This window comes from Euwallacea fornicatus, chromosome 18 (genome assembly GCF_040115645.1).
Source record: "Euwallacea fornicatus isolate EFF26 chromosome 18, ASM4011564v1, whole genome shotgun sequence".
NCBI classification, from domain to species: domain Eukaryota; kingdom Metazoa; phylum Arthropoda; class Insecta; order Coleoptera; family Curculionidae; genus Euwallacea; species Euwallacea fornicatus.
The window spans coordinates 4180389-4197579 of record NC_089558.1 but is presented as its reverse complement, the minus strand read 5'-3'; the positions used below and the strand labels follow the sequence as shown (position 1 = coordinate 4197579).

At 32.8% G+C, this 17191-nt stretch overlaps 5 protein-coding genes across 6 annotated transcripts; 2 read left to right on the top strand and 3 right to left on the bottom strand.

Moving 5' to 3' along the window:
- Positions 1 to 142: 142 nt before the first annotated feature.
- Positions 143 to 7982, bottom strand: Mvk (Mevalonate kinase). Of its 2 annotated transcripts, none has more exons than XM_066293144.1 (9): positions 7745 to 7982; positions 3117 to 3211; positions 2819 to 2968; positions 1758 to 1948; positions 1388 to 1703; positions 1148 to 1339; positions 836 to 1093; positions 644 to 776; positions 143 to 582 (listed from the first exon to the last, which is right to left on the bottom strand). In XM_066293144.1, exons 3-9 carry the CDS (start codon positions 2865 to 2867, stop codon positions 426 to 428), a joined length of 1296 nt encoding a protein of 431 aa, XP_066149241.1. In that variant the 5' UTR covers positions 2868 to 2968; positions 3117 to 3211; positions 7745 to 7982; the 3' UTR covers positions 143 to 425. The 2 variants fall into 2 exon arrangements, with proteins under 2 accessions (XP_066149241.1, XP_066149240.1); XM_066293143.1 differs by having other exon boundaries at positions 644 to 782; positions 7745 to 7977.
- gny (garnysstan) lies at positions 5394 to 7717 on the bottom strand. Its single transcript, XM_066293142.1, has one exon. The coding sequence runs from the start codon at positions 7512 to 7514 to the stop codon at positions 5805 to 5807; it is 1710 nt and encodes a 569-aa protein (XP_066149239.1). The 5' UTR covers positions 7515 to 7717; the 3' UTR covers positions 5394 to 5804.
- A 358-nt stretch (positions 7983 to 8340) lies between the features above and the next one.
- On the top strand, positions 8341 to 9364 carry Prosbeta3 (proteasome subunit beta type-3). Its single transcript, XM_066293146.1, has 3 exons — positions 8341 to 8518; positions 8595 to 9160; positions 9216 to 9364. Exons 1-3 carry the CDS (start codon positions 8516 to 8518, stop codon positions 9262 to 9264), a joined length of 618 nt encoding a protein of 205 aa, XP_066149243.1. The 5' UTR covers positions 8341 to 8515; the 3' UTR covers positions 9265 to 9364.
- Positions 9365 to 9868: 504 nt separating this feature from the next.
- lt (vacuolar protein sorting-associated protein light) lies at positions 9869 to 14706 on the bottom strand. Its single transcript, XM_066293137.1, has 17 exons — positions 14549 to 14706; positions 14328 to 14456; positions 13964 to 14246; positions 13711 to 13909; positions 13503 to 13657; positions 13266 to 13448; positions 13066 to 13207; positions 12797 to 13009; positions 12316 to 12412; positions 12088 to 12260; positions 11850 to 12036; positions 11612 to 11798; positions 11417 to 11557; positions 11226 to 11362; positions 11025 to 11169; positions 10736 to 10856; positions 9869 to 10685 (listed from the first exon to the last, which is right to left on the bottom strand). Exons 1-16 carry the CDS (start codon positions 14561 to 14563, stop codon positions 10738 to 10740), a joined length of 2505 nt encoding a protein of 834 aa, XP_066149234.1. The 5' UTR covers positions 14564 to 14706; the 3' UTR covers positions 9869 to 10685; positions 10736 to 10737.
- Positions 14707 to 14874: 168 nt separating this feature from the next.
- Positions 14875 to 16897, top strand: slx1 (Nuclease slx1). The gene is made up of 4 exons (XM_066293145.1): positions 14875 to 15257; positions 15491 to 15542; positions 15803 to 15988; positions 16043 to 16897. Exons 1-4 carry the CDS (start codon positions 15082 to 15084, stop codon positions 16436 to 16438), a joined length of 810 nt encoding a protein of 269 aa, XP_066149242.1. The 5' UTR covers positions 14875 to 15081; the 3' UTR covers positions 16439 to 16897.
- The last annotated feature ends 294 nt before the right edge of the window (positions 16898 to 17191 follow it).

Here is a 17191-nt window from a genome sequence, read left to right as displayed (position 1 = left end):
AGAACTTTCGCATGTAATTTAATCTATGAACACTTTTAAATCTCAACTACACAGGAAAGGCCATGATGTGTGTTAGAAAAAGATTTCCTACTAATTAAAGAACTATTTTTAGTCGTTCTTTCAAAAATAAAATAAGTAAAAATCATATATATAAAAAATTCTTTATTGTATATTATTTATATTGTAAAGGGTGATCATTAAAAAACTTAGAGCAAGCGTAAAAATATCACGATCATGTCTCAGGGCGCATTCACCAGCAAATGGCTTGATCCACACCCTACATCGTTATTTTTTAATTCTCACCCGCTATATATGAAGACATGTAATACAACGTTTCAAACATTCAACAGTAGAATGGAAAGAAAAGCGGTTTAACTACGAAACTGGTATCGAAAGGAAATATAATTTAAGTAAAATTAAAATAATCAGTCAACCCGCACCCCTGCGCCTCCCAGTTTAGTCAAAATAACGCCGAAATCGTGTTCCTTTAGTATCCTTATTACTGCTTCCGGATCGAAAGAAGGTGGAAGAATCGAAATTGCGAAACCTCCTCCTCCGGCACCTGTAAGCTTTCCTATTAAGCTAAAAGAAATGTTACTCATATAATTAACATAAAATTGACATATTTGGTTAACACACTTACCCATTCTTGCTTAGGATCATGTTGATTTCTTCAAGTTTTGGATGCGACACTCCTAAAGCGGTCAATAAGCTGTGGTTAATTTGAATCAACGTTTTCCATTCATCGAAACCTTTTTCCAGTTTATCCGCATCGCCTAAAGCTTGTTAATTTCTTTTTATTTCCGCAAAATTTTTATAATGTTGAAGGGCTCACCAGCAGCACTATCAATTTTCTTCACAGCATCAACAGCATTAACAGTCAAACTATCCATTGCATCCAAAACCGGCTCGATCACATTTGGAAACAAATTTTTAAGAACAGCAACATGTCCAACTAATTTTGAAGTCTCCCTGGGTACCTTTGTATTAACTAAGAGCAAATTTATTGGAGTGTTCAAAGTAATTTGAGTTGTCGAGTGATTTTTACGGAATTTTACCAAACTCCCGTAGGTACAAATCGTGTTGTCCAGGCCTAAAACCAATATCTTTTATTAACGTTAGTCCATATCATCCCCTAGAAATAAACCTGAGGGAGTCCCATGATAAATTTTTTCACTACAGAAAGCCCAATCTGATATTGCCTCAAATTCTCTCATGTTAAACTTGCTGCTATCTTCAATATCACGTTTATCCCAAGCAAAGCTTTTAAATTCGGGCAAAGAGACGTTTTCTAAATTACGAGTTTTTAACTTCAAATAGCGAATAAAAAGTCCAGCAACTGAAAAACGCCAATTAAAAATAATCAAAATATACAAACTTAACTTACGGGCAACCGAAAAGCTTGCGGAACTTCCAGTTCCTGCACCCATAGAAAGCTCTGAATCTATAGTAATACATAAGGGATTCAGAGTTATATTGGTCGAAGCTAAAATTCCCGAAAACAAGTAAAACATGCTCTTTATGGCTTTAAAAGTGATAACGTCCACGGGGTTAATTTTGTCTTTCAATAAAGAGTCCGCTACTTCTTCAATTAATTTAAAGTGTTCTTCATGGTTGATTAAATAGGGTGAACACCAGTTGAAGTCTGACTTTTGGGAGACTGAAGATGATGGGAAATTGTTTAACAAACGCTTTTGGATTTCCTAGAAAATTTGAAGGTCAAGTAATATGAATGGGTAGAAAATGTAAAGACTTACACTTAAATCTAAGTTCTTTTCAAAGTTGAGGGGAAGGAATTTTATATTGTAATTATTAGGGGAATCGATTTCTATTAGGTGTATTTTGGTTCTTAAATCCAAACTGGCGGCTACAGCCAATTTTCCATATACCACTGAATGTTCTCCATGGAGAATTACTTTTCCTGGAGCTGAAACGCTGAATTCAATGCCTGAAAAAATAACTTAGATGAAAATGATCATAATATAAAGTAAAAAGTCTACCACAACATGCACCGGCCATTCTTCATTTGAAAATTGAACTTGAACTTAACTTCATTATAAACTGGTCACCTTTGAGATCTCGAAGATTGTAAAAAAAATAAAGAACGTTAAAAAATGACTAACCTGAGCATTTAATGTCCAACAAAAAAAATTCAATTGATCACGGAAATATTAAAAAAAAACCTGATGTCCCCTCACATGGTTTTACTTTTTTTCTGAGCTTATTTGAAAATAATTCTTAAAATAAATTTAATTTCTCTATGGACACTTTCTCTTCTTTAGAACATCAGTTTAAAATCACACTTTAATTTTTTGAAGTCCTCATCAGCTTAATTTTTGTGAATATAGGCCTGCTATATTTATAACATTTCACCTTCTAATTAAAACCTTCTGACACACTGTTTACTGAGCACATACCTATTTTTCAAAAAATATATATGTTTCTTTGTAAAAATACATGATAATAGAGAAAAAACTTAAATGCGAGTTGTCACGTGATCTTGAATGGTTTTATTTTATGAAATAAACTGAATAAAATTAGTGATGATGGCTTCGAAAATTCGAAACGTCGCATTAAAAATCCAATGGCTCTATCCTGTGGAGGAAAGTGTCAACGGAATAAGGTGAAAATATAATCAACAAAACAATTTGGGCAAATATAGCATAAAATTTTACTCGGTTATTTCCCAAAGCGATAGAACCTTGCTAAACTGTGCGACATAATTTAGTAAATATACAAGTTTGTATCATACATCTTAAGGTTTTCGAAATGAAAATGGTGAGCAGTGAATGTGTCCCAATTGTACAATTAAACTTACCTCCAGCTAATTTCTTAAAATTAGAAATATTACTAGGAAGTGAGCTCATTTTAATCCTACTACTTTTGAGCCCACTGTTCTGGCGTGAGCGTTTGTTGGCTAAATGCGTGTATACTCTGCAATTCCTCTTTTAACACGTTATTCACTAATCTAAAATCCCAATAAATAGTTATCGAATTGAAAATATCGTTACATAACTTTTATTTATTCCTACTCACGCTATGATACATTTTAGCGAGACAAGAGACTCTTTAGAAGATAAGGTAAAGATATGTACATGAACTCACAGAAATCTTACCTGTGTCTCTGTAGTAGTGGTTTTCCCTTGAACTTATCTGACACAACCAAGCAAGAAAATTTCTCTCCACAACCGTCTGAATGATCTACGACCTCCTAAAAATAAAGAAAAATGCTTGAAACACATGCATTTGTATATCGATTACCTTCAATACGTTGCATATACAGGATTGCTGATTAGTGCGTCAAAATGCGTTATTTCAATAAATCTGAGTTTTAGAAGGAAATGTTTCTTATTAAACTTTTTGGTTATTAAGAGGTGCATATTTTAAAATTATTTTCAAATATATAGGGTCCGTTATAAAAGTGTAATAGGATCAAATTATGTTTTTAAGTCTCCTATTTTTTTGGCATTTTCGAATTTATCGTTAAATTTTAAGGTCCATTTATGTGAAAGGTTTTATATAAAAAATCTACAGTTTCCAAGTTATTCGGAAAATTCGAAAATTTTTATAGTTGCAAGGTTGCGCAGAAATTGGGGTTGTACTCTAACACCTGCGCATTTCCGAACCGCTTTTATGGGGCCCCCAAAAAAACTAATAAGCTACATTTTGACGTATTTTAATTAAAAACAAAAGTTTTACGTAACCCCCGAAATGGGCGTCGTAAGCTGCATGACTTCAAACCTCAATAACTTGCTTATTTCAAAGGGATTGACCCAATATTCTCAACGGCATCGTGTTCAGAATCCCAAAACGCATAAAACTACGGGAAATTATTTTATTTTTATGCAAATGAGATGTTCACAATAAATTTTTAAATTTTCCTCCATTTCGATCAGAACATAGTTGCCGTCTTGTCAGAAAAGGTCTCCCTACTTATTTATTAAAAAGATCATTTTAACGAAAAATACAGTAGAATTAACATCGATTTCGAAAACAAAATAATATAATAATATAATTATCAATAGTTATGAAAAATGTCAAAAGGTCACTGAACGTCACCAGGCATCGTCACCTGTGGTGACGTTACCAGTGCGGCATTTAAATTATTTAAATGCCAAAAAGAGGCCACTTTCGCCAAGTTAGGGGCAATTGTGTTTAAGGATAATGTTAATCAAATTTGTAGATTTTTAGATTTAGAACGCAATGTCATCGAGAAAATTGAAGAATTCCATTTTGAATAAGCAAGTCATTGAGGTTTGAAGTCGTGCAACATCGAAGGTTTATTTCGGGGGTCGTGGAAAACTTTTTTTAATAATTAAAACACGTCCAAATGTTACTTATGGGTCCTCTTGGTGCTCCATAAAACCGATTCCGAAATTCACAACGGTTAGGATGCACCACTGATTTCCGTAAGACCTTGCAGCTATCAAAATTTTCGAATTTTCTCGAGTAACTTGAAAAAGTTATATTTTTTACATAAGATCCATTACATAAATTGACCTTAAAATGTAATGATAAATCCAAGAATGGTAAAAAAATTTGGGCTTTTATTAAAAAAATAAAAACAATTTGATCCGATCCCACTTTTATGAGGGACCCTGTGCATCTAAAATGTCAACGGAACTAGCAGGAAATACAGAAATAACGCGCGCCATAGCCAAAAATAATGAGAAATAGATGACAACAATGGGAAAATAAACAAAAATACCTAGCTGTTATATGAGTTTGTCTTTAAAAAAGTTTTTACCGAGCCTAAAGTCGCATTTGCCACAGAAAGAGCAATATTTCATCCAGAATTTATGTAAGAGAACAGTGCAATACAAATTAACGAGAAAAAGAAAAAACCTCTTTATTTAATAAGGGTCTCAACGCTTAGTAGGGTCAGCAGTTCCGGGAATTCAATCCATTTTCCACCAATAGAGAACGCGAGCACGTCTTATGTGATCTTTCTCCCACTTGCACAATCCCTGTTTCCACTTGAACTTTTGACGTCTGTATACTTATGTCTCCTGCATATGAGATACTGTCCAGAAAAAGGAAAAACTCAGAAAAACAATCTGAACATATTTTCGTCAACCTAATAACTTCCATATTGTGACCCCTCTAGGGAATGTATTAAAATTTCAACAATGAAAAAATAAGAATAGTTTTTTCCATAGTTCCAGCTCGTCAAGATACATCAAGACATGTATAAAGGCCTTGAAAATCCCTAAAATACTACAATCAAAGGTTTCTGATTTCGATACATTTTTATCAATAAATGAACTTCAGATGCAAACTCCTTTAGTCATTTTATTATTGATTCTATGAAAAAAGTATTATAAACATTTTTGTCTAACTCCTACAAATGTAGCAAGGAACCTGTAAGGACATGATATAACGTTTAAATCAGAATCAAAATATGCATAAAAAATACAGAAAATAAATGAGAGTAACGAAAGTTGATTGAACTAAGTGGAAATATAGGGAAATAAATAGTAATAATGGCAATAACATGAAAAATATATGTATAGGTTTTTCCATGATTTGTCCCTCCATAGATCAGTAAATTGTTTCCCCCTCAATAAACCTTAAATAAAAACACTGCACTCTTTTGAATCAAAACACGTATATTTCTACCCATAATTTTTCATCATTACACTACAGCGTACAAAACTTACATCTCACTTAAAATCAATTACAGTATCTGAACTGAAATATTTCAATTGGTTCAACTATTAGTCTTTATTTCTAATCATCAACAAATCACAGAGTGCTTGCTAATCTTATGAACAAAGCAAATTACATACTTAGTTAAGAAAAGGTTATGAGATTTTGACTTTAACGTTCCTAATATCCTCAAATTGTTGAGGCAAACTTAACTGCTTTATGTTAAAGTAGATAAAGAAGCCTAAGAAATGAACGCAAGAATATATGGAAATAATAAGAGGAAATAAGTCTGGGTACCTTGTGGGTGGTTCCCAACACAAACTTACAATGAAAAGTATTGTACACCCTAAGAGGGAAAGCACTATAGTGATATGATGCAGTAAGGCAATTAAAGCCTCTTTGTTCTGAAAAATTCTCCTATAGACCAGACTGATTATTGCGCTAAGTTTAAGCTTCTTTCTAACCTCTGAGGAGTCAAAGATGAGGAGAGTTAGTCTACGATAGTACTCCACCAAGCCTTCCTTACTGTCAAACATATTCTTAAAAGTATGCTCAATAGAAACTCTAAAGGAAATTATATAAAACGTCATTAAGGCCACTACTGCAATAATTAATCTATCTTTAATTAACAGGGGGATCATGCTGAATACTGAAATGCACAAGAACCAAAAACAGGTGAAAGGGGCATAGGGAAAATATAAAAGAACTGGTACTGCCACTAAAAGAATGGATTTCTCGTGAACTTGATAACTAAACAAAAAAAATGCCAGAGAAGAATTTATCAGTGAGAGCACAAATTTCTTTAAATTAGGCCTTAGAAATAGGTCCACACAAGAAGGTAATACTGCAGATATTGTACTGAAAAAGCACAGACGCATCATCTGATAATTATTAAATTTTGATGTAAACTTAAATGCGACATTTAAAGCACACCAAAGATTTGAAACTTTGTCCTCAAACACACCCCGTGCAATTGGAAATTGTCTGTGAAGCACTTGAAGGAATGTATCAATGTCTGTAAGAAATGGAGCCCAAGTTATTGAAAATGTTATTAAAACTGTGACTACAAGTTTACTTAAGGAAATTATGCCTGTCATAGCTGTTTGACCAGGTTTTGGTATACAAGTACTAAGCAAATAAAAGAAAAATGGCAATGAATGATAGAGCTCCATTTGCTTGTAGTTTAAAGCCAGACAAAAAATTATGGTAGCCCACACATTTCGTTTGTGCAAAATGCATATTACAGCAAATATGAACAAACCCAGAGAAATTGAGTTATACTGAAAATGTCCATGATCAATCAATATAAGACCTGGATACAATAAGCCAAGCACTATGGACAAAGAAGGATCAAATATCTTCAAATTCAAAACACTCTTCTTGCTTTTCTTTCGTGACTTCAAATTCTCAAATCTTTTATCCAAATTGATACTTAAATAAAAGTGCAATATTAGAGCTGGAAAAAATATTGCTATATCACCCAATAAAACGGTGGTTCTCATAAAGAATTTATGGGCATCACTTTCATGTCCTCGGGAATCATGTAGTTTGGTAAAATTTTGATTAATTAAATTGGCGATTTTTCCACAAAGATACATGTGATAAGCTGTTAATGGGGGATAATCAAGCCCCCAGTAATCCAGTTGGTTGTCAGTGGTGTTTTGGTACCAGTACTTTATAGGTAAGTTTGTCGTCACTTCCATCCAATGTCTTTGAGCCTCATAGTCACCATACATGGGAGGATTTCCTTCACCAGAATATGGATGTAGAGTGGTGCAACATCTCAAAAGTAGGGCCACTAATGTCCCAAAGAAAACCAGCCAAACTTCACTACTTATTTTGCAGTACATTATAACAGCACTCATAATTGTGGATTGAATGTATGGTTCAGTTATTTCAGGCTATTGAGCACTGCCATTTTAAACTGTGTAATCACAATAACAACCGGCATGTTCACTTATAATATAACTTGAATTTTATCGCGTTATCTATACTGATGTGGCTACAGGACAGCAAAAGTTATGTTTGATCGATTTTGGGGGTTAGTAATTTTGACAGCAGTGGTGTATCACATCAAAACAAATCCAAAACTTACCACATGTGTGGCGTCCAACTCTTTCTGCAACTTGTTCCTAATGTAGTCCTCGGTTATGGGCATCTTTTTACCGTTAAAATTCCTTCGTACATGAGTTAGGAGTGGGAAAAGAAATTTCGTTTTTTGACTGAATTGAAGTGCCATTACAATTCGAAAATTGACGTTTGGTTATATAACAGCCACCATTGCCAAATCGAGAAATCTAATTGGTTGGAAGATCTTTGTAACAGTTTACAGAAATAGATCAACGTTACTATGGTGACAACTGACATCATCATGTCAGTGGAGGAAATATAGACACTGTAAATGAAATGTATAATTAGTATAAGTAACAATTTGTTAGTTCAACATCAATTGATGAGACTAAACGCAAATCGAATTAATTAATAATTTACCAAATACATTTTTTAGAAATGGGAATCTTCCGGAAAAACTCCGAGAAAGCAAGGGACCAATTTTATTAAAACATTTGAGAGAAAGAGAATGAAAGGTTTATTCAAAAAGTCGGTAATCGCATTGAGCACCAGGCTGACATGAATGGCATTTGACTATCTGTTTTTCATGTCAACGTCAATATCCGAAATTTTGTTATTTTGTGATGACAATCAAAAATTTTTTAACCTCACAATATCTTAGTGGGAGCTTCAGAAATTTTGTGCGAAATCCATCGAAAACTATCTAAAAACACGCAAAATATTTCTTAATTTTAGTCAACCTTCTTTTGTAGTCACTTCACAATTTCAAAAAAGGTTCATAGAATCTATTATCACAATGGTAAGTGTCGGAAACACCTTGCCACTAATTATTGTACTTGCAAAACTTACCCAAAACTGTTTTTGTTACCTTTCAGTCTATTCTATCATACAATGGTGGGGCCATGGTGGCCATGAAAGGAGAAAACTGCGTCTCCATCGCAGCTGACAGAAGATTTGGTATTCAAGCTCAAACCCTTGCCACTAACTTCGAAAAAATATTTGAAATGGGACCTCACCTCTATGTAGGCCTTCCAGGTTTGGCAACTGATACCCAGACAGTCATGGAGAAACTTAGATTCAGGAAAAATTTATATGAGTTAAAAGAAAGCAGATTGATGTCTCCAAAAGTATTCAGTGCCATGCTTTCTCATATGCTTTATGAAAAACGATTTGGACCCTTTTTTGTTGAACCAGTAGTAGCTGGTCTGGACCCCAAAACTTATGAACCATTTATTTGCAATATGGACCTCATAGGATGCATTAACCAACCTAAAGACTTTGTAGTGGGAGGTACTGCCTCAGCCCAATTGTATGGTATGTGTGAGGCTTTATGGGAACCCAATTTGGGTCCTGATGATTTGTTTGAAACTACATCTCAAGCATTGATTAATGCTTTTGATAGAGATGCCATTTCTGGGTGGGGAGCCACAGTTTATATCATGTAAGAAAGGCAATGATAAGTGTGTTTTCCTATAATTTTTTTTTCATTGTTTTAGAGAGAAGGATAAGGTGACAATCAAGAACTTAAAGACCAGGATGGATTGAGTTATTTTATATTTATTATAAATTGAGTTGAAGGTGTTTTTTTGTAATTAAGGAATTAATGTGCTCTTCTTTTTTAATAAATATATCACTAAGTAGCAAAGTTTTTAATTAAAAATCAATTCCAATGGAAGAAAAGTGATTCTAAACCAGTGGGTATATAAGTAACAGCAGAAGGGAGTGTGCCCAAGAAATCAATTGGGATTCCTTGCACACTTCTTGCCATTCTGACTAATTCGAATGAATAATGATCTAGAATTGCTTTTCTTTCTGTTAGAAAAAAATTTTAATTAAATATATCTGAATCAGAATTTAATTCATCTAGGATCGGTTTTAACTAGTTAATTTCACCACTAAATATTGACAAAATTCAATATACTCATGATGTCTCTAATTGAAAAATTACCAAACCCAAGATACTATAATAGAATATCTTCACAGTGAAAATCAATGGTAGAGCGATTCAATACACAATCTAGAAGAGTATTAAAAACCCACCAAAAATCATCATTAGTATACTTTATTTGATTTAGCCAATGCACTGCCAGAATTTTTGTTGAATAGATAAGTTTTTTTTATTAAAAAAAATAAAAAGACATACAAAACATACTCAAATAATATTTTAATTTAATATTAAATACATTGCCATATATGGTAACCAAATAAAACAATAATTATTTAGTTTATTATCACTCTTCGCTTGCTGATATAATACAAAAAATACATAATTTATTTACTTACTTCAATCACTTACAATAAGTCAGTACATTTAAAGGAAAACTATACAGGCATAACATCAAAGCTCATTTGAAAATTGTTAAATCAAATACTTATTACCTACTTTATGACATATTAAGATATTTATTAGTTGAATATGCTAAAACAAAGGAAAACTACAACTAAACATAAATGTGCTTTTCACGACATTTTATAATTAATTATAAGCTCTCAGATGATAAAAAAAAGGAACAAATATATCAATACCTACATACAATTATTGAGCTCAGTAAAACGAAACTTCAATGTTTAAGTTTAATGAAATTAGTCTTTTTTTTGTTCTTGGAGATTAGAAGTTTATTATAATGCTACATATGCAATACTTTCTCAAAAAATGTTACTCAAAAAATTTTAAATAAAACATTCATAAGGCAGATCTGCTTTCACGACACTTTGGTGATAAGTCACGTCGATCGGTCGACAGCAATAACAAAAGGCAAAATCAAAACCATCGGGGGTATCTGCGTCAAAGTGAAACTGGCCAGGGGTACAGAAAATCGGAGATATAATGGCAGATTACCTAGCATCTTATTGAGATCCACAAAGATTATATCTGAACCATGGATTATTTCGTGAACTTTGAGCCATATACGCCCCCTTAATTACTCTATTTTGACGAGGATAAACACAGGGATGAGAGTAATTTGCTGCGAAATTTCAATATACCGTATATATGACTAACTTTTTATCGACTTACTTTTAGTTTATTTTCTCTGCTGGACAACAGACCACGCAACTGGTTGTTTGACTTTCCAAACACTTTTTATGAAAAACATGTTTGCAATTGAACATTATCAAATCAGCTATTCTGGACATATCTGAAAAATGGCCGATTTTAAACATCTCCGATACAAATACAGAAATTGATTAGTTACATTTCTACCTACCCGTATTTTACTAGTTATTGTTTCCTATTTATAACAGTTTACCTTATACTCGGTAAAACTTATCAAAAATTAACACTCTGTACATTGTCATAAACTTACCTGCTTGAATAATTTTATAATGACACGCTCCACAAACTTCATCGCTACATAACGACGTGCCTTGTTGCCGAATACTCACTAACTTCTTTTGCAAATTAAAATAATCGGAAACTAGAATCTTTTTACAACCTTCTTGCACTGAAACCTGTAATCATTGCCAAAATGTATGAGATAATCCTCAGTTACCACAAATAATTTTACCTGTAAATTATACTGATTCAACATTTTCACTAACGAGCTCCTTAATCCGGGTATTTGCATATCTCCCTTAATCTTCATAATCAAGGCAGTGGGATCGACGTAATTCCCTATACTTTGAAGTAAAAATGTGACGCATTCTGTAAAATACTCTGTTTTAATAATTGTTACTTCTTCACTATACTACTTTTTACCAGGCTTGCTTATGGAATGATCAATTAAATCATCCCACAAATCTGAATCATCATGTTCGAAACAAAACGAAATTGCGTATTGCATATCCTTTAGTTCATTTATTATCAAATCTAAGGCTTCTTTTGTATTTCCCATACGGCCTGGATAAGTAAAAAACATTACTTAACAAATTTGTATTTTCAGTCAAGCGTTACCCAAGAGAAAAACCATTTCAGGATAATACTTTTTCTTCTGGCAAATATCCAAGGCCTCCTGAATAAGGTATCGATCAGATTTCTTAAGAAAAGGTAATAGTTTTGGTCTATCAAACATTGCATACAGACCAACTAACTCCTTGTGATATTCTCCCTTAGTATTCTTCTTGTCAAATTCGTCTAAGTACTGAAAATCTCAATTAAACTTTACTTTCTGATTAATAAATATATATTTTACCCTGTACAAGTGAAGAGGACTAGGTCGGAGCTTTTCCACGATTTTCTCAGAGGAAATATTGTTTTTCTCTAAAAGCAAGGCAACAGTTTTCTTGTAATCCAAATCCATTAAATCAATTAGCATATCATGAATGACACTATGCAAATTGTGTTTTTGGATAAGCGTAAAGACGTCTTTATGTTTTAACCTGAAGCATCCAACTTTCATTACACCTTCGAAACAAAATCAAATAACTTACTTAAGATACATAGACAAGCTTATGTCATATTTTTGCTCATAACTATACAAAATTGCTAAAGCTTCTACAAAAATATCCTGCTTATTAGTCAAGACGTGGTCTAATACCGCATTAATTACTGCAGACACGTTGTATAGTTGATGATTCAATTCTTTGATTAATTGTAGAAAACCCTTAAATGTCCTTCATTGAAATAACTCCCAAAAACTAAAACATAACTTTAATTACCTGCCCATCAAATTTCAAATACTCGAATAAAATCATTTCGTAAATATGCGGGTTTAATTTAGATTCGAGCGTTCTTGGAATATAAGGACTCACAGCTCTGAAATAGGATTTGTAATGATTAAGGTTTTTGGCCCAACTTTTCTTAAACGGAAATCAGTTAGAAAAAAACACATCTCTGTAAGAAGGTTTTACTCAGCATTAAACATATTTTTTTGGTATTTAGGTTCATGAGACGTATACAAAATATCTTATTTAAGTGTTCTTAGTATTGCTATCACCAAAGCAGTGAAAATTGCATCATTACTTAAATGGGAAAGAAGTTGAAACTTTTAGGGTTTAGTTTTTAGATATTGTAAACAATGTTGCCAAATTGCTTCTTACATACCTAAATAAGACATCCTGTATAAAATACAAAAAATCTATCTCATTTCCGCACGCTGAAGTTGACCTTAGTTTTTTAAATAAAGGATAGGTTTTATACCTGAGTTGATGAGCACTGGCAAATTTGTAGATTTGGTCTTCCCAAAGTGAAGGATTTTTTTCAAATATATCTAATCCTAACTTGCCGGCATCATCGTACATGCAGCGACTGAGCAAAAAGTCTAAATAATCTATTCCCACACTCTGAACGGTATGTTTGTGAATTGTTCTGCCATCATTGTGCTCTAATATTTCAAGGGCCTCTTTATATTTGCTACAAAATGATTTAGAAATTAAAAACAAGGCCTAAACTGTTTGCAAGAAACTCACTTGTGTTGTATAAACCACTGTATCCTATCATCTAAATCATAAGGACTAGCTATAACAACATCTTTTGGAGCAACAATAAAGAACACATTCTCTTCTAACAAAACATCCAAATGATAATCATTCACTGAATATTCCTGGTATCCTTATGAAAAAAGAAGCTTAATCCAACCCTTTATAACTTGTTAAATTACAAAATTTACCTCTTAATGTTAAACTGTCAGTACAAATATCACTATAATCATTATCCTTATACTCTACTATATACAGCTGTGGACGCAAACTCTTATTGTTTTCATCTTGTTCTTTGGGCACTCCCAGCAAAACCAATTGCTGATCTAAGGGAGCTATTCCACTAATATAAAATTCAGTTTGGAATGTTGAGACTGAAATTTTAAGTAATAATTACTTGAATCTGCTTTTTTTTCAACATTGGATACCTGGATCTACTAAATATTCAGGCAACGCCCTTACAGCTAACTCAACATTGCTCCGCTTTCTAATAATACAGACACGAACTGTATCGACCCAACCTATAAGAAGAGTTCTGCTATTTGCCCATCTTAGATTGCACCTAAATTTATCTATTAAAACTCTAAAAACGATTAGTGATAAATATTAACATTTTTTATGAATAAAAACAGTTACCCAGGATGTTCCTCCCATTTGATAAGTCCTAAAGAGCACCTGGCATTCATATCATAAACCCTCACTCCTATACTACTTGACAAAGCTAAAAAATTTTCCCCCCAACACAAACTCCCCACCAAGCCTTCGCTTTCTAACAAAACAGTGGATTTTAAGCCTCCAAGAAATGTGCGCTCATGGAGGGTTAATTTGTCATCTCCTAAACAATTTTCCTATTACAAAATTTCATAAATAATATTTAAATCTTGCTCACCAGTAATAAATCTCTTATTTGAAGGACTTTTACAATAATTAGGATCCAAGGCTACAGTTTTAACTAGACGAGCCACATTGAGATTGTAGTTATTTTCTGTTGATAATAACCCATGAACATACACCCGACCATCATCAGAACATGAAGCAATATAATCTCCATTCTTATCAATTGATATATGATTTACACTTACAGAATGGGCTTTAGGTCTCTGACTTAATACATTATTGCCTTCATGGTCCAATACGTAAATAATACCCAAGTGTGAACCCAGACATATAAACTACAAATTAAGTAAAATGTGTCAAAATGTTCTGATAGCACTTTGCAGTTGTTGATATGATTATTTTTAGCTATTAAATACCTTTGTGTGCACAGCAATACATGTTGCAGAGGTTTTATTAAGGATCTTTTTTAAGTCATTTCCAAGGCGAACATATTTCAGTTTTGGCTCTATTTCATCTTCTGAATACTCAGAATCACTCATACAATCCTAAAAGGGGGTAAACACAAAATAATTATGTGAATTTTGGAATAAACTGGAACTGAAAGGTGTGCAAATTATTTCAAAAATTTCATACTCACGTTAGATTCGGACATGATGTCTTTCAGTTTTTTGGAACAATTTCACATTTCATATAAAATACGGTGAAAAATTGGTTGTGTTTTATATTTATGATTCAGATATTAATATAAAGTAATTAATTGAAGAAAAATAACAATTTTAATTAATACATGTCAGTGTTATGTCATGAATGACATAATAAATGTCATTTTTGAGTTTTATTATTTGTTGACGTAACTATAGACGAATGTACTTCTCTCCTACTTCAATTTTAGAAGGCAAACAAGGATACATATTAGAACAATAACTGATGTTTGCAATATAACTTGAACTTAACTTCGAATATAAGGTTACGTCAGGTGTAGTATTTTGAATTATAATTATGAAAAGAGTAAATAACTTAAATTTAAAATAGGTTTTTACTGTTTTTTTTTTTTAATTATTTAATACTTTGTTTTCTATCATTTGAGTTCAATTATTATTCAAAACTCGCTCCTATTTGCCCAGAAGTCATGCCAATGCTTCTACTCGTAGTTAGTAGTAGAATACTGCCATGGACGAAGCCATAATAGAGAATTTTTATGGGGTGTATTTACTATATTGTTTAAACCCCAAATACACTGGACGAACTTACATTGGATACACTGTGGATCCAAACAGAAGGATAAAGCAACATAACAAAGGGAATCAATTTGGTGGGGCCCGACGGACAAGCAATCGAGGACCCTGGTAAATCCCATATACCCAATTTATGAGTCATCCTTAATGCTCTCTTGAGACTTGTAATGTATATATTATTAGAGAACACAAACACTTGCATTGTTTAGGTATATATTTTACTTCTTATAGAAGTAAAATCACAAGGGAGCTTTGAAGAAGTGACCATAAATGTGAGCTGTTTCCAGAGAGAACCACAAAGGGAGTCCAACAGACTCCATTTTACATCAAATCTTTATTTGCAGGACTATGGTCCTTATTATCCATGGCTTTCCTAATGATATATCTGCATTAAGAGTAAGTCTTCAATTAAAGTATTTTTTCTTGACAATAATTGACTCAGAGGCAAACTACCAAAAGTAGTAGGTGCATTTATATCCCATACACGCATTTTACTGCTCAATATAAATATGATAATACATAGATGTCACAGAAATATTAGTCACTATTCCTAATCAAAAGTAACAGATTTAAATATTAGAACATATGGTTTACCTCCTGAATCTATTGATTTCATTATATTGGTATTCTATACCATATATATTGATATTCTAAAGTTTGAATGGGCCTGGCAACATCCCCATCACTCCAGAAGGTTACAACATATAGCCAAAAAGAAATCAAAGGAAAAAATGTATGATTTTTGCTTGAGAGTTCTATCAGAAATGCTACATGTAGGCCCATGGAACAGACTGCCTCTGATAATTCGTTGGTTGAATGATGACTTTACTAAAGAGTTTCCAGTAAGTTTTTCTGAACATTGTTTAAGTTAAAAATTACTCAAATTGAAATTTTAGATAAGCAAAGGGCCTCCTCTACACATGCCAATTTGCTATGGACCTGTGATAAGCAAACAACTTCCAAAACTCAAACTAACTCAACAAGATTTATTATCTACTAATTTGAGCCAAAGTTCTGACACTTGTTATGTGTGTCTTAAACCAGTGGAAACTTCAAGAAAAGTAACTTGTCTAGAATCTATGTGCACAGCAACATTTCATATTATCTGCATGTCAAAGAATTTTCTGGTTGAAGGCCAATACGTCCCAATTGAAGGAAATTGCCCCAAGTGCAAAAACCATTTTTTATGGGGCGATATTGTGCGAAAATTCAGAGGCTGTTACGGAAATATTGATTTTAAGATTAATGTAGAAAGTGTCAATGATTTTTATTGTTCTGAGGAAGACAATTAAAGGTGCGTTAGGTAAAATTCTTGATTTAATTGAAAGACTTTGTTTTTAAAGATTTAATTCTTATTATTACAAAAAATAAATAAATAAATAACGAATTTCTCTAAGTTTCCATCAAACCCAGGATTCAATTCACGACGAACATAAAAAATTACATGTAGCAATAACTATCCTTGCTTCAATTGTCCGAATTAATTTAGTTTTAATGTAATTTGACTAGTAATCATAATCTTCATCTCTGCTAAATATGCCGTCATCACCATAGTCTTCATAATCGTCAACTCCCGGTGGGATAAAAGCTCCATTTAAGGCCTCAGAAATCTGTTCTCCTAATCCCATGCTTGTCGCTGCCCCATAGATTAATCTCATCACTGCCAACCTTATTTAAAAATTTGAATTTTGTAAGATGCAAGGAGTAGTAAACAGTTTATTTCTGGCTCGTAATAAAGTTATTTAAATTTACCTGATGAAGTTTATAGCATTTGTCTCTTTTTGCCTCAAAATCATGCCTTTCGTAGATTTCTTCCTCCTTTTAGCTTCACAATTTACCAGTAGCAAAACACACACTATCGCGGTAATAATAATTACACTTTTTCTGGCACTGATCATCGTTTATGTACTTTGCGTGCTATTCTGTATATTCCAATGGACTGACAAAAAGCAAAAATGGAATATTAAAAATTATTTTAAAGAGGGCGATTGATATCGAAAGGAAGTGTGGGGAAGTAGTAATTATTATGTGCTGCACTTAGCGAG